General features: G+C 29.1%; 5 protein-coding genes across 9 annotated transcripts; 1 reads left to right on the top strand and 4 right to left on the bottom strand.

Moving 5' to 3' along the window:
• Window positions 1–484: 484 nt before the first annotated feature.
• On the bottom strand, window positions 485–7,407 carry LOC101513637 (thymidylate kinase). 3 transcript variants are annotated; one of them, XM_027332090.2, is made up of 7 exons: window positions 7,266–7,406; window positions 3,665–3,722; window positions 2,845–3,201; window positions 1,993–2,104; window positions 1,819–1,878; window positions 1,271–1,375; window positions 485–1,020 (listed from the first exon to the last, which is right to left on the bottom strand). In XM_027332090.2, exons 2-7 carry the CDS (start codon window positions 3,700–3,702, stop codon window positions 898–900), a joined length of 795 nt encoding a protein of 264 aa, XP_027187891.1. In that variant the 5' UTR covers window positions 3,703–3,722; window positions 7,266–7,406; the 3' UTR covers window positions 485–897. The 3 variants fall into 3 exon arrangements, with proteins under 3 accessions (XP_027187891.1, XP_004487701.1, XP_027187895.1); XM_004487644.4 differs by lacking the exon at window positions 7,266–7,406 and adding an exon at window positions 4,495–4,766; XM_027332094.2 differs by lacking the exon at window positions 3,665–3,722 and having other exon boundaries at window positions 7,266–7,407.
• Window positions 7,275–7,635, bottom strand: LOC101513313 (uncharacterized). Its single transcript, XM_073365328.1, has one exon. The coding sequence runs from the start codon at window positions 7,500–7,502 to the stop codon at window positions 7,275–7,277; it is 228 nt and encodes a 75-aa protein (XP_073221429.1). The 5' UTR covers window positions 7,503–7,635.
• Window positions 7,636–9,587: 1,952 nt separating this feature from the next.
• On the bottom strand, window positions 9,588–11,090 carry LOC101514394 (uncharacterized). Of its 3 annotated transcripts, none has more exons than XM_004487647.4 (2): window positions 10,952–11,090; window positions 9,588–10,695 (listed from the first exon to the last, which is right to left on the bottom strand). In XM_004487647.4, the coding sequence occupies exon 2, from the start codon at window positions 10,521–10,523 to the stop codon at window positions 10,089–10,091; it is 435 nt and encodes a 144-aa protein (XP_004487704.1). In that variant the 5' UTR covers window positions 10,524–10,695; window positions 10,952–11,090; the 3' UTR covers window positions 9,588–10,088. The 3 variants fall into 3 exon arrangements, with proteins under 3 accessions (XP_004487704.1, XP_004487703.1, XP_027187905.1); XM_004487646.4 differs by having other exon boundaries at window positions 9,588–10,817; window positions 10,952–11,058; XM_027332104.2 differs by having other exon boundaries at window positions 10,959–11,042.
• Window positions 11,091–14,338: 3,248 nt separating this feature from the next.
• LOC101514953 (small ribosomal subunit protein uS10y) lies at window positions 14,339–16,316 on the top strand. Its single transcript, XM_004487648.4, has 4 exons — window positions 14,339–14,495; window positions 14,767–14,892; window positions 14,978–15,091; window positions 16,011–16,316. Exons 2-4 carry the CDS (start codon window positions 14,781–14,783, stop codon window positions 16,151–16,153), a joined length of 369 nt encoding a protein of 122 aa, XP_004487705.1. The 5' UTR covers window positions 14,339–14,495; window positions 14,767–14,780; the 3' UTR covers window positions 16,154–16,316.
• An 86-nt stretch (window positions 16,317–16,402) lies between these two features.
• Window positions 16,403–24,030, bottom strand: LOC105852425 (UDP-N-acetylglucosamine transporter UGNT1-like). Its single transcript, XM_012717663.3, has 10 exons — window positions 23,773–24,030; window positions 19,790–19,866; window positions 19,162–19,326; window positions 18,934–19,067; window positions 18,076–18,206; window positions 17,937–17,981; window positions 17,735–17,832; window positions 17,453–17,560; window positions 17,078–17,134; window positions 16,403–16,970 (listed from the first exon to the last, which is right to left on the bottom strand). Exons 1-10 carry the CDS (start codon window positions 23,897–23,899, stop codon window positions 16,896–16,898), a joined length of 1,017 nt encoding a protein of 338 aa, XP_012573117.1. The 5' UTR covers window positions 23,900–24,030; the 3' UTR covers window positions 16,403–16,895.
• Window positions 24,031–24,468: the final 438 nt, after the last annotated feature.

The following is a 24,468-nucleotide window of genomic DNA, read 5'->3' as shown; positions in this document are numbered from 1 at the left end:
GTTATTGAAAAGCAGTGTGAATAAAACTTCAATTCAGACTCATTGACTCTCTTAGTCGTTCTACAAATGTCATAGATACCTTCCCCAGTAAGAAGGACAACACTTGGATACAATTTGTCAACATTACTTTAACTGCTCTTCAATTACATTATCAAATAGTATTAAATTATTTTAAATTTTAGTTTAATCAAAATAACACAATAGTTTCACCAAACTAACCAGCAATCTATTTGTGCACAAGAGGATTCTCATACACCATTAATGAAACAATTGTTTGCTTTAAGACTTAAGGCTTCAAAAAAGAGCGTTAGTTCTAAGAAAGTGTTATAGTTTTACTTCAGGGATTTTAGCATTCGCACAAAAATCCTTTAAAACGAAATATCTTTGAAAAAATTGACATGTTAATTCTGCTTAATGACTGAATTAAAAAAAATGGAAAACTTGAAAAATTATTGAACAAAGTTTATGTCAAGTGAATCCTGACTAATATTGAAAAACTTATATATAACATTAAATCCAGAATAATGTGAAACAAAATTTAATTAAAAAACAAGTTTCTCTCGAAGGCACGTAAACAGATGTAACATTTGATGGACTAAAAAATAATCCTCGGACCAATTTGGCTTCTTCCCATAATATCGTCCTATCAGTCGCACCAGACATGAAAGACTCTTGAGGCAATCCCAATGATAGAGCTGCCACATTTGTTGAATAAGGAATTTTTCATTCCTTCCAACTTGAGTATACTAAAATTCTCCAAGCTGTCATCAAATTACTTAGCAAACAATTTGAAATTATGATGTGGGAATGAATCAACCAGAATTATCCATAAAAAGGGTTTGGTGTGCAGAATATATATGGCATACTTGTTCATATATGACATCTCATTCAAGGGCACTACATGTCTGTCGACCACAACGAGGAGAGTGGTCTCCCCTTCCGGCATTCTGTGACACAAGCAAGTACAATCTCTTGCAACTGTTTCTCCACATCTTCTATAGGCTGGCAAGCATCTACAACCTGCATCAAACCAGTGGAAAGAGGATGAAAAACAAAAGTAAAACAAGTTGTAGCTTTTGTAAAATCACATTGGCTACCGAGATTATGGCAAACCCAACGTGATACCAAATATGTATTGAATGGCAACGAGCAAGACATGTAGGGATCACAGAAACAAAATTACCAATTTAACAGACTGACATACGACAACAAAGTATTAGTATCGGAACTGTCAATTTCAGGAGGAAACACCAGAAAAATAGTCCATTACCTTCCAGGAGGAATCGTGAAGAACTTTGTAATGTTCAGCAACTTTCTTTTGAAATTCCAATTTTTCATATCTCTCACCACCATACCCTCCTCTTTCTGCAGCTTTCTGATATGAATATGCAACAAATATAAATAAGAAAACAGGGAAGCATGCATGAACAAAACTAAAACATGCTAGCCAATCAATAGTGAAAAAAATCAGAAAATCAAGGTGGACATATTATAGAAGCAAGAGATCAGAAATCATTTGTGCATTAGGACTTGAACCACCCTCCTGAAGGAAAGTAATACATCTAACTTTTTAGAAATCAACTCCCCAACATCATGGAACATAGAAAAGGGAGCAGAGAAACACTACAGAAATAAGTGTGGTTTTATTACAGAATAAAAACTTTTCCCAGCATGAAAACAAATAAAAAGTAATGGGCAAGAAATATTGTTTCTAAAACTGCGGTTATGATAAATAAAGCAGTTTTGAAATAGAGTCTCAAATCTCAAAACCTGACCTAACAAATCACATTTTATTGCCACATAGCAAGTGTTGCTTACATCTGGTGATATGTCAAGGTATGCTACCAGATCTGGAGCCAGCAATCCAATTTCCGGGGCCTGCAAAATATAAAATTCACTGTTTACTAACAGAGAGAGAATGTAAGCTATTATACATATAAAAAACTGAATTAGAATAGAAGACCTCTTTAGAAGTTCTCATGAACATTTTACCTTACACCATTCAATATCTAGTCCCTTAGCAGATGAGAAAGCCACCCCAGAATAAGAATAACGATCAACAATGAGGGTGATTCCACTTTTCAATTTTGCTTCCATCAATGACCTGCAGAGACAACACAACTTAATCAAAAAAAATCTTGCAATTTCACTTGTCATGAGCAAGTGAAAGGAAAAAATATCCAAATGGTTTGATTGCTATGAAACCTGCATGCAACATAAGATAATAGCACCACATTTTAGGATATGAATCTAATCATGATATCACCAAAGTCATAATAGCCATATTAACTTAGTAACTGGAGCCATGTATCAAGCTTATTGAACTCTGCTTCCCTCAGAGTCAGAGTCCATGTCAGCCTTACAAAACCACATGTCATCACAGCAGTAATACAACACAGCAGCTTTCTTCTTCTGATTACATAAAGCATATGTTCATATTATAAGATATCGCTTCTTTGGCTTCTAAAATCATTATGGAAAATAGAGTTTTTAATCAAAGGACTTAAATGCCTAAGTCGTGTATGGTTTCCACTTCCTGCTTTATACCCCCACTCTTCTTGGAATACTTATCTACTTTCCAGCTAGACAATGATCCATGCCCATATATCAAACTTCCAAGTCACGAATCAAGAATTTCTTTGATCTTCCCATGCTGTTTTTTACAAACCACTTTTACTATATTAAAACCTCCTAAACCTCCAGCTGTCCTCCCACAAGCTACAAGCAAAATTAAGACATAATGGCAGTTCACAGGACATGAATTTCACAAACTAAATCCCAGAATGGCGCATATGACAAATAATAACATAACAGATATGAAAACAAAAACACAAAAGTAGAAACCTCTTTTCCCAACGATTAGCACTGAAGAGAAGATGAATAGTATGATCATCCAACTGCGATGCATTTGTAAGATAAGCAGATATCATTTGCCCAACGCTAGTAGTTCTATCAGGAAATCTCCATAGTTCAGAAGGGAGCCCTTGTCCCTCCAAGTAGGACACTAGTCTGCTGCACTGAGAAGACTTCCCAGACCGATCCAAGCCTTCTAGGACAATCAAGGCACCTCTATAATCCTTATTGTTGCCCTCTATGCTACAACTAAGATTACCTTCCATTCTTATCTGCCTAGGAAAACACTTGGAGGATAACTTTGCTTGATAATTCAATGAATTCTGCAACAGTAGTGGTCTGGAACTCCTGCAAAAGAAAAATCAATCCTTATAGAAGGAGAATTTAAATAAAAAAATAAAATTAATAAAAAACATAAGTCTTTTCAATGGGTTGGCATCGGTACGTACATGATCAATCACTATAATATTGTGCCATGAATCAAGCAAAAGTAAACAAAAGAAAAAAGAACTTCAAAACTACTACTTTCAATCCTTTGTTTGATGAGAAATCCCAACACAACTAGAATCGTTCAATATTAAACTGCAAGTCTTTGCATTTTCCTCCAGGCAAAACAAAAGCACTTCTCAACCACTGGACTGAGCACTATTCTAGGTTGAGTAAAATTCAAAGTTCAGACATAGTATATAACCAAATATAATAATAAAAATTTTAAATAACTGGTAACAAACACAGAATCCAATTAAAAAAATTCTTATTTTTTAACAAATCAGATTTGAAGTTAAAACCAGAAGAAGCAAGGAATTCTTACAGTGACTTAAAAGCTGTGGTGCAAGTGCCATAGATCATATCCTCACCACAACCTTAAACTGAACCAAAATAAAAGGAAATTAAAAAATTCACATAACTTGACCAAGGATCAACATATGATTGGTTGTCAAAGTTTTTTTCTGTGGAGGGCTTAGGAGATTAGGATTAGTGATAGCCCCTTTGGCAACTTTAGTTTCCTCCTTTGGTACATTTTTCTTCAAAATATTTTTTGTTAAAAAGAATTGTTTTTTACACTCATAGTTAATAGAAACCATTGATTTATCATCTCACCACATGATTGTACCTTCCATCACAAAATAAATACCCAATCAATGGCTTGCGTTGGTTGTTAGAGTAAAATTGTTTAAATCGACAGTGCATATCTATTAAACTCTTAAAATAGACAGCAGAAATGCCCAAAATCCTAAGAACCAGTGCAAATATATAAATACCTTGTGAAAAATGATTCAATGTATAACATAGTATGAATATTCAAACATGATTAAAAACAAGAAGAACCCCAAAGAAAAATCCTTAAAACTAGAATTACTTAAACCACATTTTCTTAAGATATCTCAAAAACATTCACAACATATTGCAACCAAAAAAGTCAAAAATTTCAACTCGCAAATATATCATCACATTTACCGATCAGTACTACTCTATTCTCCCAAAACTAAATGCATCAACAATACGCCACACTTTTCAACCAAAGAGCAAAAAAAGAAACATATTTTGGTAGAATATGTTTTTACTACATTGGGAACAAACAAAAAATGGAACAACGTTTATAAAAGGAAGTGGATTTGAACTGAAACTGAAAAGCCGTACCAGTAAGACGCGATTTGAACGAAACAAAGAGAAGAAGCGGGTCTAGCGATTTGGGATTTTAGAAGCAAAAGAAGATGAGTTAGTGAAGGTTCGATGTATGTGAAATTTGAGAGTGAGATGAAGGTTTCTTCTAATTGGGGTTTCCAAAAGTTAGGGTTTCCATGGGGTTTGAATTTGGGCTGGAGGACAACTACAATGGCAGGAAAAAAAGGGTTTTCAGAAAGTTTTAGGAGCGGGAAATGGAGGGAGATCTTTTTTTATATAATAATTAATTTTTTTTTACAATATTTATTCCCCGTAATGCAACCATAAAACGTTCTGCTCTTTTCGTTTTTTTTTTAGAGGATTTTGATTTTTCAAATTGTAATATTAATATTAATATTAATAATAATTGAAAACAAATGCATCAAAAACAAAATATGCATTAATAAATAAAACATAATATATATTTTTTTTAAATAAATTACAAATTATTATTGTCTTTGTAAAGTGTCTTTTAATCTTACATTGAAAAAATTATTAACGTTTTCGATTAGATTGATTTTGTTTAGGTTTGTCTTCATCTTCGCGTCAATAGTTAGAGGTTGCTATATCTGATTTGTTGAACCCAAAGTGTTAACAATTTGGTGTAACAATATTTGTGTTCCTTTGATTCCAACCATATTATTGATTTAAGGTAGTATATGAATTTTGAAATGTGATAATATGTCGATTAAAAAAAGCAACAATTACATGAGTTGTATAATGAATCTCAAATAAGTTATGGAACCTGAGTCTATTAAGGGACAAGGAGTCTGTATGTTTAGTGTTGATAGAATATAATATGAGAATGACAATTGTGTGGATTAAAAATGGGTTGTTAGTTTTGTGAAGCTGATTTAGTAAGGATATGTTCTGGCGGAGCTTCCTATTGATGCAATTGCGGATAGAACAATTGTTGGTCTAAGACGCTTGGAATGTGCCTAAATCAAACCATATACTCAACATTTTATTGTTATGCACATGAAGTTTAATAAATTACGTACTCCTTCTCTCATTTATAAAAAAAAAATTGGTGTATTTAATCTAAATTTGAGATCAAATACATCAACAATTTTACTTATAAATAAGAAGAAATAAGAAGAGAGAAAGTATATTACCATTACTTTTAAAATTTTGACCTCTGTTATGTAAATTAAACCTCCGTTATCTCTTTTCGTTGACTCATTGGAGAATTTGGAAATCTAATAACAATTGTTTCAGGTATGAAGATACCTCTCTTCAACACAGGTTTAGCTTTTGTCTTGAATATGACTAAGAAATTGAATGCTTGTTTCAAGAAGGGAAGCTACATATTTCGGTATATTGGCCACAACTCATCATGTTAAGGCTGTCTAAAAGGGTCTCCGCATCCTCTTTAGGCACGTCTCTAATACACAAAATATTACATTTATTATATTATTTATTAAGCTAAATTATATATATGTGGTCCCTTAACTTAAGTAACATTTTAATCTTTTATTTTTTTTTTCCGACTTAGTCTTTTATTTTAATTTTAAATGACAATTTGATATTTTATGTTTTAAAATTTCAACAACATTATTCTTTTTTAAACAAAAATTCAAAAAAAAATTCAATCAAAACTCATAAAATTAATTATATTCTTCAATATAATACAAGTTTCATCAAATCCGTAATGCAAATCTTCAAATAAACTCATATTTTTATACTTTATTTGATATTATTAGAAATAAAGGACTAAATCAGGAGAAAAAAAAAAATAAGAGATTAAACCCTTACCTGAAATTAAGTTAAGGGACCACGTAATTTAGCCTATTTATTATATACATAATAAAAATATACCAATTAGCATTATTATGTTATTGTTAATAAAGAAGATGGTTTGACATCCTTTAAAGTAATATATAGAGCATTTATGGTATTGAAGTGTTGTGAATTTTTTGCTATATTAAAATAGTAGAATAATACTAATCAAATATTGAATTTATGAGACAAAATGCACAGGTGGTTTTGTATTTACCTTGGTGATGTAGTTGTTTAAAGATCATTTAAACAATTAATAATGAGTAATATTCTCTTTTGATATTTTTTTACGTTCAAATTTTTTATTAAATGAAATCTGTGTAGGTAGAGTTTACAATTTTTTGTGTGAACTATTTTTAAAATGGTGGAACCATATCAAGTTGATTTCATATCAACCTCAAGAACCATATCAAATTTCTAAAGTATTCTCCACTTATAACTGAGCTTATATACTAATCTTTAAATATAGAAAATTTTATTTAAAAGAATAATCTCTCCCAAAAGATATTCTCCCACAATCTTTTGTTTATTTTTTACAAAAGCGAAAAACAATTTTGTATTTGATTAAAATTATGAAAATTGATTTTATATTTCTCTCCTCTATTAAAAATAGCTTTTAATTTTTACCATAACAAATCTTTAGTTGAGAACAGATTTAAAAATAATCTATACAAACATAATTAAAATATCAAAATAATTATTTTATTTAAAAATAGTGATTTTCGCTTCAAATTGAAAAAAATCAGAGCACGCCACAACATTACTGGTTTCAGTAACAGAGATAAAAACAACAACAAAATAAATCACTAAAACTGAAATTATTGGTTAGTTGAACTAGCTCTTCCTTAAATTTTAATTTGAAAATAAAAGAAAATACTGTAAATTAAACAAAAACAAAATGAGATCCTAGTTATGATGATCCTATTCCTAATCCTGTAATTGTTATTGTTATCCAAAGGAATAATTACCGATGGATCTCAAACATTGAATCCCTCAGCGCGAAGGCAAATCTTATGAGCTTCGATCCACTTCGCACAAGCCACTTCACCGTGCTCCACTATGCACTCATCCCGCAGCTTCTTCGTCTCAGGACAAGCGCAGCATATTTTCTTCTTAGCTTTCGACACTTTACACGCTGTTGCGGTTCCTTGGTTCAACACAGTGGAAGAACTAACGCCGCCGTTTTGCTCTTGTGCGCTACCCATCCTTTTTCTCTTTCTGTTGGCTTTTGATGTGATAATTAGGGTACAAACACGAAACGGCAGGGTTGTGTTGCGTTTAGCTTTACCTAATTTTTTACTGCACCCTTTTTATTATGAAAGAAAACGAAATGTGAAACTGAAAGAAAGGCGGTTTCTAATATACAAAATATTTTATGACAGAAGAAAATGGTATCTTGTTTTTTATGCTTAATTCATACCTTTTTATTTGAATATATATTTCCATCTTATATAAAATATTTAATATATTATTAGTTCTATTTCTATAATTATATATTTTGTATTAGGGATAATAAAATTAAATAAAGATAGTTAACTGCAGTTATTTTGTTAAATCTTTATTATTTATATTTTTATATAAGGAATAATAAAGTTATTTAGAGATTTTTTTTTCTTAAAAAATATGATAAATCTCATAATAAAGTTATTTGTTGATTGAGTTAAGTCTTAATGATCTAGAAGTATTTAATTTACTATAACTCTAATTATTTTATATAGAATATTTAATGTATTTTTTAATATTTTTTTAATCATAAATATGAAATATTCTATTAAATTTTTAAATTTTCAAACTTATTTTTAGTATTTTATTTATTTTTAACTATATGATTCCGTAATTTCTAATATGTATTCCTCGGTATAGTATTCACTACTTTTGGAAGTGTATAATTTTGTTAATTGAGTTAACATTTTAATTTCTTTTAAGAATATGTTAAAACAATCGAATTGCAATAAAATTGGTAACAGTTTAAGAAGAAGAAAAAATAGATAAGAGTTCCAACAGTACAATATTGGTTACTCGTAAACAAATAACCACTTCAACAATACTATATTGAGTCAAAAAGATATATTTTTTTTCAAAAAATAAGTACTATATACTTTTGTTGAATAACTTAAATTGTAATTTCAATATTTCTTAATTTTTTCCAATTTACAAAATTGATTTACATATTTTAAAATTCAGTAATTTTGATCATTTATTCTAATTTTTTAACTAAAAATAACAACATGATTTGTATTAAATGATGTAACATATGATATGAAATAATTAACGGTCATAAAATTCTCTTAAAATTTCGTTTTCAAATTCAAAAATTATTTATTTTTCTAATTTAATTAACGACTCTACATCATGAGATTGTATGTCACATCATCGTATTTTAGTTCAATAATACTAGAAATTGACTGAAATTGTCGGAATTTAACATAAGATGACCACTTGTGTAAATTGGTGAAAATAGAAAGACCAATAGTACAATTAAGTCTTCTTAAATTTATTTTTTATTTTTCCACTTTTTTTTATTCAAATACTAATTATTTTACTCATATTTTTTGGACTTTGTATAAACGATTCTTTTTTTACTAAAAAAATATACTCATCTAAATTAATACATTATATCCTTTTTTATTTTAAAATAATGATGAATTTTATCATGATTAACTCACAAAATTGTAGATTCGAGACGTCGACGATACGTCAAATCTAACAATATCGACATTTGTCAGTTGAGCTATAACTTGAGGATAATTTAATACACTATATTGATCGAAAATAATACAAATTCTTTAAAATAAAATAAAATAAAAATTCAATACACGAACTCATAACTTTAAAGTTAATAGTATAAAATGACAAAAATTTATAAATAAACATAATATAAATAAACATAATATTTTTATAATAAAAAGATACACTAAAAATAGTATAAAGGTTTTTTTTATAAAACTATAAAAGGTATTTTAACTCTACAAATAAACGCATTTGACTTATGAATTTTGTAATTTTTAACTAAAATAATATTGTAAAAAAATTATATAACCATATATCCGATTAAAAGAATTGTATAATGATGTACATAATAATACAATAACTTTAAAGATTTATTTATTTTTAATGGTACATTATATCTTCCACCTAAAGTTAAAGACTATATTTTAAAGTATATAAATTTATTTAATAGACTATTTAAAAGGCACATATCTCTCATCAAATGCTATTCTATACCAACACATGACTAAGAGATTAAGTTATTTAGTAATTTTAGCATACTATATTTGGTAAGATTAAGATTGTGGAAACAAGGATATAAATACATTTGACCAATACTATGGATGATAGTACATTAAAAATTTACAATAAAACGGTACTCATGAAAAGGGTGAACAACCAAACAATAATTATGTGTGCTTGCTTATAAAACACAAAGCAAGCAATTGTATCCAATTTTCTCTAAGACTCTCCATTTTACTTGAGAATTTGATCAACCACATACACAAAGAAAGCCCAAGATTTTTCATTAGATGTAAACTTAATTTCTCCCTTGTTATAGAGTTTGAAAAATCTTGTTTATTTGTCACTAAAACTCAACCTTTTATATTTTATTTTGGCACTCTTTTTTTTATAAATCACACAACATATTTACTATTACACCACATGTGTAGATAGATAAAGATTTTAATTAAAATCATGGTGTCATTGTAATTTTATTAAAAAAGTATTTTCTAAAGAGTTAGCAAAATTACATTATCACCATGATTTCATCAAATTTATCCAATCATGTATAATAACTGCTAATCATATTTCTCTCTCCACATGTACAAAAGAAAAAAGACCCAAGAGATGGCCAAAGCAATATCCCCAAAAGCATGCCTAGGCCAACCATAATCAAGATCTTCAAGTTTCCCTTCAAAGTAAAATCTCCAAACAGCCATAGAAACATGAAGAAAAACACACCCTTTAGCAAAGAAACTCTGAAACTCCATGTCCTTAACACAAGCAACCATGAACACAAGGGACCCAATTGTGAACAACAACAACCCAGAAAAAGAATCTGATGTTTGAATCAATAACTGATCATGTGGTGTTGAACCTTGAAGCTTAATTGCTGTCTTTGGTCCATGGCTTAATACATATGTATCTTTTGACCAAAAAACCATCAAAGATCCACAAGTCAAAGCTATTGCTGAATGAAGAATACATATTATGAAAAAACATGATGAACCCATTTCTCCAAATTAAAACCACACTTTCCAACAACTCAATTTTCCTTCTTCCTCATCACACTTGAAAATTTTCAAACTTTACTTACCAATAGCAAAATCATGATTCTGTTTTGAAGAAAGGTAAGATTTTGATCTGACCCTTTTGAACAAATCAGATTCTGCAATTGATCATGGCCTAATATACAAAATTTCAAACACAAGTATCATAAGAATCAAGAATTTTCACCTTGAACCATAAGAAAAATCGCAACAAAGACACAGAAAAGAGAAACCCTTTGAAGCACTAGTGAAATAATTCTGAAAAGGAGATGAAGCTTAGAGGATTAAATATTGTGATTGAATTTGTATAGATAGTAATGAAATGAACCAAAGTTGTTTGTTTTAATAATTTATTATGCTATAAATAAATGGCTCATTAATTGTTTCCATACCTGTTACCTTCCAATTTCCATGCTTTTGTGGTTGCTTCCTTTCTTGTTTCAATAAGTAATTGAAATTATGTTGGTGGGTCATGGAAATGGGTCTACATAAGAAAATCAGAACATTGCGTCATTAAATTTTGTCTTTTGAAGCATGTAGGGCCTCATTTTGTATCTACTCTTATCTTAAACTTCGTTGAGATTTTTTCTATTCTTTTTTAATACTCATGTCGGTAAGGGCTACCAAGCAAGCACACAGAATATGACATTTAATTAAATAAATATTTTTAACACATACATAAAATAAATATTTTTACCGATAAATGCAAGAAATTTAATTAAAATAATTGATTTTTATGCTTACTTATTGTCACGTTCCGGATTAGTACAGCAGAAATTTGTCACCTTCCGTCTGAATTCTTAATATCTTGATATTTTGGAAAACCACACTAAAGAAACAGGTATCTAAGTTTTTAAAATACTTACAACCCTTTTTTGTTTGATATTTTAATTTTTTATTTTCAATTAGGTGATACTGACCACTCTTATTTGTTTAAGTGTGTCGTTCTTATCTGTTTAACTCCCATTGTCATCTTATTGAACAAATAAGAAAACGACTTTTCCAAAAACAAAAGAGATTTGTGTCATCTAAATAAATGTGACTAGAGAAAAAGAGACAAATTGCATTAAAATAGATAAATTAATAGATGTGACACTACTTGTTAAAAAAAGTAAAACTAAAAGAAAAGATAAATAAGTATAGTAAATCATTTTTTTATTCTTGAATGTGTATGATGTTGTTATTTTAGTATCTTATTCAGTCAAATTTAAACTAGTAATTGACTTATCCAAACATATGTTAATTTAGTCTATATCGTAAAATCGACAGTTAACTCTATTTACTTGATAATGTATATGATTACATGACATCTTATGTGTCACTCTTTTATTGTCACATAAGTAGTCGAGTAGACAAATACTAAAATGATAGTAAAATTGAAGGGGAAAAAAAATAGTAAACCTGAACATGTTTTGTTCTCCTTCTCTGTCTTTTATCTTAAACTTAATTTCTTCTTCCTCCATTTTTTTCATCATTTTTTATCCCCAATTGCTTCATCTTCTTCATTCAAAATAAGCATATAAATATTTTCATGATATAATTTGTCTCTTCCATCTTATTTTATAATAAAAATTTGAAGCTACATCACAACTTCACAAGATAGAAGATAAGAAATTGGAGCAAGTTCATGTATTTTTTTTTTCTTGTAGCATAGTGTTAGTAATGATGGTAAATCCACATACATTTTTTTTTCTTTCTTTCTTTTTCTTATAGCATAGTGTTATTAACGATGGTAAATCCATGTACCCCTTTTTTTCTTATTAATTTCTCTTTTACTTCCACACCGTTCCTTTCTATCTCTTGCAATAAACTCATAAGGGAAATTTATTCTTTTATGAAAGATAACATTTGATTGATCTTTGGAGCTATTAAGTAAATGACACTCAATTGAAGACACACATTGAAAAATAGATAAGAGAATAATAAGATGAAGAAATTAGGGGAAGAAGATGAATAAGAAAATCAAGAAGAAGATATTTGGTTTAGGGTTAGAGGGATGAAAATGAAGAACAAAAAAAGGTGCATATTGCGTAATTTTTTTAATTTATTTTATTTTAATTTTACTCTAATTTTGGTCATTGTCTCCATAGCTACCTATGTGGCGATGAAATAGTGACACATAATCCTCTAAGTTATCAATTTAACATCAAGTATTAAGTATGTCGACATTTGGATTGGATGGGTCAATGACTAATTTGGAGTTTTGATTTAGTTGGGAACGAAAGTGAGAGTGTCGGGTATATTCAACAATCCAAATGGTAGTTTATCCAAAGATAAATAAATACTGAAAAAGACTAAATTTAAATCTATTACTATTGTTAAAAAAATATGCACTTATACATATTGGTCGACCTTGCTCGTTGATTTAAAATAAATGGGCTCATTTACGCCTTGACAAAATCACCACTATATTATCTCCACCATCAATTGTAGCTCCGTTACCAATTTCTTAATTTTAGTAAGTCTTAATGATCTTAAGTGGTCTTGAATTTGAGATTGAAGACACCTACAAATATTAAGTTTTTGTGTGTGTGCACTAATCTTCGTATGATCCCAAATATGGACCAAGAAATTTTTGAGTAATACGGACAACATATATAAATTTACAATCGTAAATACTATTTCTGTCTGAAAATATGATTAAAAATTTATCAATTTATTTAATTTATTTAATTCAAAATTTAGAACAAATAACTCTATTTTCTTTGACTAATTTTTACTTATAATTTATAACAAAATGGTATATAAAACATACAAAGCTTGAAGAAGTGGCACTTAACTCTCTCTCACACGAAGAGATTTGGATGTGTGTTGTGTGATGTGTTAGTCAACTAAAATTAAATTATCTTTAATCCTTTCTTTTATAGTGTACTATAGTAGTATAATATTGAATTTTTTCCCAAAGTGAAGGCTTGCGCCTACACTAATGGGTTTGTCCCTATGCAATCCCTATTTGCATCAGATGTTCTAATTGTGAGATTTCAGAATTAAGCTCCAGAGTACTGGTTCGGATTCTACTATTTTCCTCTGCAGGTTTATAGTGGAGAGCAAGGAATGAATCTTGTGTTGGTCAAGACCCTCTTTTAGATTATGTGGTTATCATAGTGACCATCTTGCATGGTTTGCATATTGCTAAGAACTTAAATTACTCTAATGTTTTATGCCTCAATGCTAATTACTAGTCTAATTTATACTACTTTCAATCTTCCACATTGTTTCATGACGGAAAATATCACCATTCATGACTAGTGACTTGTTGAAACTTGATGACTAGTGACTTGTTGAAACTTGATTAGAATGTCCAAATTATTCATATCCTAGGAAAACTAAAGTGTTAATCTCCTTATCAAGATTGGTTCTAGCAGTGTTGATAAGCTTAAGTTTTGAGATGTCCTCTTTTTGGGGTCTAATTATTTATTGTGTAGTCTTGTCTTTTCTTTTATCTCATCAAATAAAAAAAAATAACTAATGAAATTTACGTCTGTCAGATAATTAATTTGAGTGTGACTTGTATAAACAATTACTAAATAGTTATTATTATAATTATTATGGTAAGTATTTCTATTTAAAAAAATATTTTATAACTAATTTTGATACAATTAATGTTAAAAAAAATATTATTTTTGCAGTAATTCAAAAAACAGTTTTGTTTTTTTTAATAATAAACTGTATTTTATTAAACAAAATAAATGTAACCTTTATTTGGGCTGCAACGAACCCGGTCTACTTTGCAGATTGCTGGGCTTGCACCCCCTATATACTGGGCCTGCACCCGCTATCCACACAACATAATAATAAAAACCATTTAGCTTTGCACATCGTTCAAATATATTGAAGTAACCCTAGCACTAGCAGCTTCGTTACGAGTCGCCACCACTGACGGCAGTTTCCAGCACGGAAGCATCGCATCGTTTCTCGTCTCGTAACAAACAATCGGTAAGGACTAGATTCTCACTTTACATCCAATTTTATCTTCACTTTCAAATCTCAATTCATTGTTATTGTTACTCGCTAGCACGATACACTGCGATTCCTAAAAATTGATAAAAAATATCACTTTAGATTATGTTGATTTTGTTTTATTACTCATTGTTTATCAATAATCATAAATTCGTTTCAATATTATTTTTGTATTTTCTATTATTCTGCTTGAATGAATTAACTGAAAATTTATGTTGCTACGGCTTCTTTGTTGTTTGTTTTTCAGTTGAAATCTGAACAATGGCGTATGCTGCTATGAAACCCACAAAGGTTGGTTTGGAAGAGTCTCAGGAGCAGATCCACAAGATTAGGATAACCCTCTCCTCGAAACACGTCAAAAATCTCGAGAAGGGTGGGTATTTTATTTTAATTAATTTGTCAAATTTTCAATCCTTATATTTGTTGCCATGACTAATACGCTGGTTTTGTTGTTATAGTTTGTGCTGACTTGGTTCGCGGTGCCAAGGACAAGCATCTTAGGGTTAAGGGACCTGTCAGGATGCCTACTAAAGTTCTTAACATCACTACAAGGAAGTCCCCTTGTGGTGAAGGTATGACATTTATTTATCTTCACTCTGTAGTTTCAATTTTTTTATTATTGTGTGGCTTGCTTTTCCCTTTTTTGTTTTTTTCTTGTTGCTCTTTTGATGTTCACTTTGCAACCACTATCATCGTGTTTGTTTCTAATTTGTGTTGGACCATGTGTCCTTCTATCCTACTCTATTCCGTGATTTAGATGATGAGATTAAACTGTTTCAGTGAATTCATGATGATTTAATTATAGTTGTGATAGGCAACAAAATGATAATTATTTTAGTGAGCTATTGAAAGGGTTTATTTTTATTGCTTTTTTAACTGAGGAATTTATATTAGTGTTACATTTATATATATACACTTAATTTATGAAATATTCATAGGCTGTTGGATCTTATTTTAATTAGCATACACAATTGCTGATAATCAAGTTTGTAATTATAAGCACTTAGTTATCATTATATTTTAATGCACTACCACTGTGATGTAGATTGTCTCAAAAATAGGAAGAAACAAAGTCTTTCTACTTGTATTTTCTTCAGTGACCAAAGACTTTTCTTTCTGTTTTGAGTTTTGCAAGCCCCTTCTTCATTGTACTGCACATGTATCTCTTGTTTTGTGTGGCCTGTCATTTTTAGTTTGCTCAAGTAGACTGTTATTCTTTGGTTGATGGAAAGCTGTTTCATATAGTGTTATGTCATAGTCTTGAAAGTTGTGTGCTTTGTGGTATTACTCCGAGTCATGGCGTTGTTATTTCCTTTATGCCACACCTAAATTGTGCTGCCAATGGTTTTTTTAATAAAATAGTAATGTTGTGTCAGTGTAAAGCCTGCTGACTCAATTTTTCAAGTGTTATCAATATGTAGGCTTTTCTTAATTTTGTTACTTGTCGAATGAATGAACTACTTGTATTCATGATATTGCGTCTTGTTTCAGGTACCAACACTTGGGATAGGTTTGAACTCCGTGTCCACAAGAGAGTCATTGATCTCTACAGTTCCCCAGATGTGGTTAAGCAGATTACCTCCATCACAATTGAACCTGGTGTTGAGGTTGAGGTTACCATTGCAGACGCTTGATCTTAAATCAAGTTTTAACTTATGTTCCCTAGTTCTTTTTTCCTCCTGTATTTGGTCAGTTTCGTTTTTGGGACAAAGTTGGCTTGCTTTCTATAGTTTTGCAGTTGTTGACATTCAATGAATTCTTGAAGAAATGTGATGCTTAATATGCTTTAGATTCTTATTCCATGTTCGATGTTTATTTTGATATTATATCACATTTATTTTATGTATTCAGTTAGCAAAATATGCAATGAATTCAATTTTCATATTATCAATTTCATATTTGAATACTATCTTTTGATAATTTTTTCCCCAATTCTCGGTTTTTGCCATACTGCTCAGAAAATGCAGTACCACCGCTTCAGCAAATCTACAAAGAGTTGCACTCTAGAGGGGTTGCAGAGTAAGAAGATAAGGATCTACATATATCATGCAATCCATTATCCTATGTTTGAGAATTTTTCATCCGCGTTTAAAATAGTATTATTTTTTCCACATTATACAAATTTATAATGGCTAAAATCGATTGTAGTTTTCTTGAAACTGATAACGATCCTGATTGCCTACAAAATCTTAAGGCACAAGATTACACCACCATACCTTCAAAGTACTACTAAACTCATTTTGTATACTGTAATTTTTTTTAATAGAGAATTCAAAATTTTTGCTTTTCATTTTTAGACTATGAAAGCAAGAAACTTGTAGAACAATCCGCAATAACTGTGTTTGTTTTGATGCTTCCAAATGAAATCTGTCGTCTTCAGATTCCTTGGAGTTTATAATAGGCATACAAACAGGACCCAAAGAAGCTAAGTGATTGACCAAGAACATTGAACTGCATGCCAACAAATACACAAGACTTTATAAGTTACATAAAAAAGAATATACAGAGTGAACGAGACACCAGTCAAGAATTAAAGTCCCCAAAGGGATTGTGTTTACCAAATCATATGGAAGTCCTCCAAATAACATCCAACCAATCCCACTAGTAAAAACATCCTGGAAAAAATGTTTTAACAATATATTAGATAATAATAGGAGTGTTTCTTCTCCTACTCCCAATATTTTAAAATACACAAAAACATATATTAGAACATATAAAATAAATATTTGAATTAGCCAATCCAAATAAAGTTGGGAGGCTTTTGAGAAGACTTTGAGTTGCGAAAAGAAGGTAATAAATTAATAATAGCATATGTATGGACTCTTGAGTTCTTTTTCCATGTAGCATACAAGTAAATAAAATAGTTTTCATGTGGAAACTTATGGTTAGTGCAGGCACAAAAATGAACGACATAATGTAGAAACAGAACTAACCTTTAAATTACCACATATTGCCTGTGTAAGTGCTGAGTTGATAGTTGTATTTAAAACAACAATGTAGTTTAAAAAGAAAGTAAAACCACATGACAGAACCATCACAACCTGCCCAAGATTCCAATGCAGTAAATCAAATAATGCCTCCAAATTATCAATTGAATAATAACAATTACATCAAACATTTTTGGAAATGAATGACACAAACTTACAACTACACTTTCAAGATAAAGGAATTAATGTTCCAAAGTATATGGATTAACATTTGGTAACAAGAAGCACCTGAAATCCAGGGTAGAGCAAATATGGGAAGTTGAGTGTTGATTGGAGGTCACCTCTAAGCAAGGACCATAGAAACAATATTGGTCCACAAATCAACACTAGAAAAAAAAAATGAAGGATTAAGATATGAATCCAATTATTATTATGTTCAAAACCAATGAAATAGGAGAAAAACAACACTTTCAAGATTACTAAATCTTACCATTGCTCCATATAATACCAAATATATTAAGACCACTAGCTTTACCTATGAAAAATTGGAAGTATACGAGATTCAATGATGACAGACTCCAAAAGTAGTCAAATGAATGATACATAACAAGAAACGGTGATCATCTTACCAACATGAGAAACAGAAGCAAGGTACACTGCTTTGCACATGTTTTCTAGGAAAACAACTGTATAGGCATAAGCATCAAATGATAAGTCTCGAGCTCCAGCAATCAAAGCACCAGCTAGGATTATCCCAACACTAATAAATCCCTTGATCCGTCAGGCAAAGTAATCAACGCATAATAATCACTGATACATATATGATATAAAATCTACAATATATAAAAGAATAGAACAATGATCAAGTAGGATATGACAGATAAAGAGTTAAAAACCACAATACAGCTACTTAATTAGCTGAAATATATAGCATGATCTTTTCATCCACTTTACTCTTCATTTTCTTAAGCAAACTAATCGGTTAATTGATACTGTTGAGATCCGTGTTATTCCACCTACATTTTTCCATGTTTTAGAAGTTAAATCCTAAAGTGTGTTGGAGTGACAAACTTAATCTAATAACAGTTGTTAGTTAGATTCTAATACCAAATTTAAATTTGGATTCCATGCTTTAGACGCGCAGTCTTAAGCGTGAGGAGTATGTTGGAGTGGTGAAATGACAAAGTTTTTGTCCTATAACATATCTCTAATAGATTCTGCTATCACCTTAAAAGTTAAAATTAGTGTATAGGGCTTAATTCAACTCTATAAAACTAGCTTGTAAGATAAGTATTGTCGAAGCCTTATGAAGGCTACCCAGACTAGCGATGTCGTCTCTCAACAGATATTAGCATATACTAGTTGGAATGTGCATGCATGGAACAAATAAAATATATAACCATTCTTCTAACTCACCACTTTCATTATCATGATATGAATTATCCAAGTACAACCATTGGATAGAAAGAAAAGTTAGAGTTCCAAACCTTCCAACAACAGAACTTGAATGCTTCTTCCCTGATATAAAATACTCCATAATCATTGTGAAGGCCACAATAGTTCTTCTAAGAGTGGTGTACATTGGAATATTTATGCCGCGCACAGCTTCCATCGTCACAACCTTTCACCAAATAGGTACAGAGATTGTTGGAGAAAACTTATGACTTATGTTCTTGATGTGTACAAATCAAAAATAAATGTTTACAAATACTTACCATATACAGCAAATATGTTAATGCTAGTGGAAATGTGTAGTATAATGTAGTGAAGGACACCAATAGTATTGAATTGTTATTAGAGCTGTTCTGGGATTCACCAGTAGTGAAAGAAATTATCTTGAAGGATTTCAACACATAGAGAATAACAAATGCACACACCATCTGAAACCAACATGACATATAAGTATATATACTAACTTATCAGAATGGAAAAATAATATTAAAGGATGATAAGGAAAAAAGAGAGAGAAGAGCTACATGTGACTCATATATGAAGCAGAACTTGTAAGCACTTCTGAGATAGTTTGAAAGAACTTTTGGAAACATCTTTATGATATGATATGTTTGTAAGTTGTTTTCAAGTTATTTATATATGCTCTACAAGACAGTATATGAATATAACTTATAGCTTATATAAAAACAGTTTGATTTTATTTTATTGTTATAAAAATGACTTATACAAAAGTATTTGTACGATATTCGTTTACACTATAAATATTTAATTAAATTGTTTATCAAAATAGAGCCAAAACAGAACAAATTAAGATTGAGTGCTGAGAAATTAGAATGAGACAACAAGGATTAAACTAACGATAGTTACAAACCATTTTGAAAAATGATTTACCTGAGCAAGTGAAATGACATTTGCAAATGGGAAACTGTAAGAAGTGAGAGCTGCTTTATTGAACATGACCAAAAGCACTAAAGAAAAATCAATCATTAGAGTATAGTGGCAAATCATCTTTACTCAAACAATTAAGATATGCAACAGAAAAACAACTACCCTGAAGATGTACAATTATCAGTATAAAATTAAAAAAATGTAACCTTCCTCTGATAAAAGTGGTATCTATAAATTTTAGTTAAAAATCATAGAGATATAATTCTCAGTCTTCACATCCAACTTTGTTTTTTGTTGTCTAGTGTTATTCCTCAGTGATATCATATGACTCTTATAGTTTTATAATGGTTTAATTGCAGTTTTAATTCATTTATTATTATCAATTACCATAAATGATCCCCCTATTTTATAAAACAATAGTTTTAGTTCTTCCCTCAGATTTTTGAACTAAAAAAATGCGAATTGACATATTTTTAATGATGTAACATATAATTTTATGGTATAGAATCATCTAGATGCATTAATTATTCATATGTTATTAATTAAATTAAAAATATGAAAATTTCCTAAGTTGAAAGCTAAGTTTTTAGTGCATTTTATTTCAATTTCATGAGTGTTAATCATTTTACGTTATCGTATCACATGTCACGTTATTCAAAACATTTTACGTCGTCATTTTCTAGTTAAAAAATAAGAAGGGATGGCCAAAATTGTCAACTTTAAAAAAAAAAAATACTAATTTCGTGAATAAATAAAAATAGAGAGACTAAAATTACCTTTAATAATCTTAATAATCTTGTTATTATAAAACTGTTTTAGAAGGGTTCTTCTACCATTTATATTACATTGGTACTTACTTTAAAATAATTTTATACTAATTAACGAAGGAACTATAACTTTTTAAATGGTGATACTTTGCGGTGGAACTTGATGAGAGGTTTCTATATTATTAATAAGCTTTTAATTTTTTGGAGAAAAAACACTTGAGGAAAATAAAGTACATTCCCACAAGAAGACAACAACTTGAACCTTTAGAACTAGTCATCTAATATTTTAATGTAGCAAAGCATGCTAATCAATCTACTTTCCAGCCATAAACACAATAAAACAACAAAGAATAGCACTGACTCAAGTTATGAACTTGGATTCACTTCCAAACTAACATAGCACATTGCACATGTGGTGAGACACAATATTGAGATGTCTTAGCTTATATTGCAAGTGGTTATCGTAGTGTGTGTTTGGAATAATAGATTATCCACAAAATTGATTTTAGACGGAGATATGTTGTTTGGTCTCTTCGTGCCTGCGTGTCCAAGTCTCCAACAAAATCAATCTGAAGTCCAAATTGTTTAATGTAGGATAGGAGACATAAAACTAATGTAATTTTCTAAATTTTATGCCCAAAGGAATGTCAAGAATGGAGAAAGTATAAAGAGATGTTGGACAAAAAGGCACCTTTCCAACTTTTTAATAAAAAACAATTTGGTTAATGAAAACACCCAGTATTTCTCATACTTGTTGTTTTACATAAGACGATAAATATTATTATAACTAACTTAAACAATTGTAAAATTTTGATTTTAATATTTAAATTAATAATATCGATATTTATTAATTAAATTAAATTTAAATACATTTTTCACACATCTTTATCTCATCATTTAAATATGTTTTTCTCTTGTATCTTTATTTAACTTCCCATATTAATATATATTAATATTATAAATGTTATTGATAACTGATTGAGATGATTTATAGGTTGAAACATTTTAAAACATATCACAGAAGGCACATGCAGTTACTGGGCCATGGCACTCCTTGTATGCACGCGTGACAATAATAGGAACCTTATTGAAGGGTGCAGATTTAACTTCGATATTTTAATTTATAAAAATAGAAATTCAAGTATGTTTATTTAGGATACTAAGAAAAAGATGGAATGACTACTAATGTCTCTCGTCGCCATACAAGCCAACTGATCAAAATATAGACAAGGTTTCGACGAATTTAAATATGAGGCTTTTTAGGATTTATAATAATTTTTTTTTTGTATAATTACAATTTTTTCATAAAAAACTATTTTTAAGACAACTTAGAATTAAAAAAATATTTAATTAAATAATTAATTTTATATGATATTTCTTTTTTAATAGATAATTAAGTCGATTAATTTAATATTTGTAGAGTTAATATTAATTTTAGATAAATTTTTATTATTTTTAGATTTAAAAACGTTAAAATATGAGGGATTTTAATTAAGTACCAAATTTTGTACACCTTTTTATTGAAAAAAAATATTATTTATTTATTGAGTCTTAAAACAGTTGTTTTTTTGATGGTCTTATCATTAGATAGATTTGCCGCAATAAATACAGGGGAAATCAAATGCAATAAATCCAAAAACTTGTTATGTCACTTCAAAAAAGGGAGGGAAACAATAGAAACATTTGTATTTATGAATAATATTAATTTTGTAATATTAACTTTGATTGAAAATAAATTGTTTGTAGGATGATTGAAATATTTTTGGACATACTAGTATTATAATTTTAGATAATTACAACTGTCGGATCATTAGAAATCTTTGAATTTTATGATAATTATTTCAAAAGTCACAATCATAAATGATTATAATATATTGATAATGTAAAAAATTTATACTGATAATATCTAGTAATTAAACTTTTTATTTTTTTTTTTTATGAAAAATTTAAAATTACGGAATTATATTCCATTCAAAATAAAGAAGCCCTTATCCTCAATGAACACTAACAAAACTTATATTTAAATTCTTTCAATAAGACTAGTAAAACTCAAACCTACGTTTAGACATATTTACAGAAAGATAGGTCAAACATTAAATTTAAGGCTAATAAATATATTTAAAGACAAAAAATTTAAATCAATTTTATATTTTTATATTGAGACATTCGTTAACAATTATCTTTTTAAAATCAATTTTGTCATCCAGCAAATTAAATCCAATACACTAGGGAAAACATACATACCCTGATAGTATATGTGAAGTTTTGTTTTTTTGAAGGAGGTATAGATCTAATGTGAAGTTGACACTTAGAATTTATAATTAATAATGAAGCACTAGTTACCATGACACTGACTAGTAATATCCAACACTGTTAACTTTATATCTTAATGTAATAATTTATGAATCAAACCTTTGAAGCATACCTACAAATTATCTACTGTTTATATTGTGTCTTTGTAACATTATAGGTAAGAACACGAGTGCTTGTTTTGATTTGTTATTTGACTTATATCATATATTGATCTTGGCATACTTATGCACTAAATCGATGTGACATTCTCTGGATGAATTTCAAACAGATGTCTGTCTTAAATTTGTCAAAAAAATGGGTCCCATATTTATTGTAGTAAAAAAATAAAAGTACTAAATTTGTCAAATAAATTGTATTAATTAAATTTAATAATAATAATAATAATAATAATAATAATAATAATAATAATAACAATAAATTGGAATAGTTGACCAATGAATCAATGATGGAATAATTCAAATTCTGAATTTGTATTTTTAATCTATTTACTATAATCGAATTTGAATGGATAATTAATCAACTAGTTAATCTCTTTTATTAATTTATACCCACTAGAAATCAAACATTGATCACATGTTAAAGATACACATACACTTATTGTGCCACGCCAATTTTTGTGAATTAATAAGCTTTTTAAAGTAAACATTCAGAAAGATGATTTACATAATTATTTCATTTCACTATAATTACTAATTATCATAGTAAACTAGAGTTAGGGAACACCATTAGACAGTTTTAATAAAAAATACTTTTTTTTAATGGAATAAAAAGTACTTAAGAGAAATAAACAGAGTAAATTTTACAAGATATATTTATATAAATATATTGGCCAATATTAATAATATTGAATAAAAATGTAGATTGTTAATAAACAAAAATTGATGCTGAAGTGGTAAAAAATCAAACCTGAAGAGAGCATATAAGATAAAGCAGCATAAACTCCTTTTCTTGTCATGGTTGGAACTTTCTCTTCTCTATCTTCACTCTGTTTCACATCATTAAATAGTGGTAGCAAATTCTTTTCAGACTTCATTGATCTCTCTCTGTCTCTCTTATTTTCTAGACAGAACACAGAACTTAAAAGGAGAAGTGATTATTTATATAGCATGCAAAGCAAAGTGAAAAAGGAGAGGGCGAAAGTAGTGTTTTTGTTTTGAGTGACGTTTTTTCCTTTTCTTTTTATATTGATGAAACAAAAACATGTCTTGGTCAATTAAAAAGAAATACTTAACAATGTTAATGGTGTTAGGTTTGGTTGTAATTCAGTGTTTAAAAAAGTTTCACATTTTTTGAAATCGTAAAGAAAGGGTGAATTCAAGTTTATATATATAATTTTAGTTTTTCTTTATAATTTGTATAAGTTAGAAATATTTTAAATTTATATCTATTTTTTTTTTAACTCTTATGTTAAAGTGTTGTGAAAATGTAGTTTAAATATTTATTTTGGGGAGTGTGAGTGTAATTTATGGTCATGATTTTGAAATAAATATGTGTTGTAACAATTTTCATATAATATTATTATCTGATTATCATTAAATTACGGTTGTGGTTTTTTATCTGATTTTAGAATTTTTACATTGTAACAATTTTTTCTCTTATTTT

This window comes from Cicer arietinum, chromosome 1 (genome assembly GCF_000331145.2).
Source record: "Cicer arietinum cultivar CDC Frontier isolate Library 1 chromosome 1, Cicar.CDCFrontier_v2.0, whole genome shotgun sequence".
Lineage (NCBI taxonomy): Eukaryota > Viridiplantae > Streptophyta > Magnoliopsida > Fabales > Fabaceae > Cicer > Cicer arietinum.
This window is presented reverse-complemented; position numbering and strand designations above follow the sequence as displayed.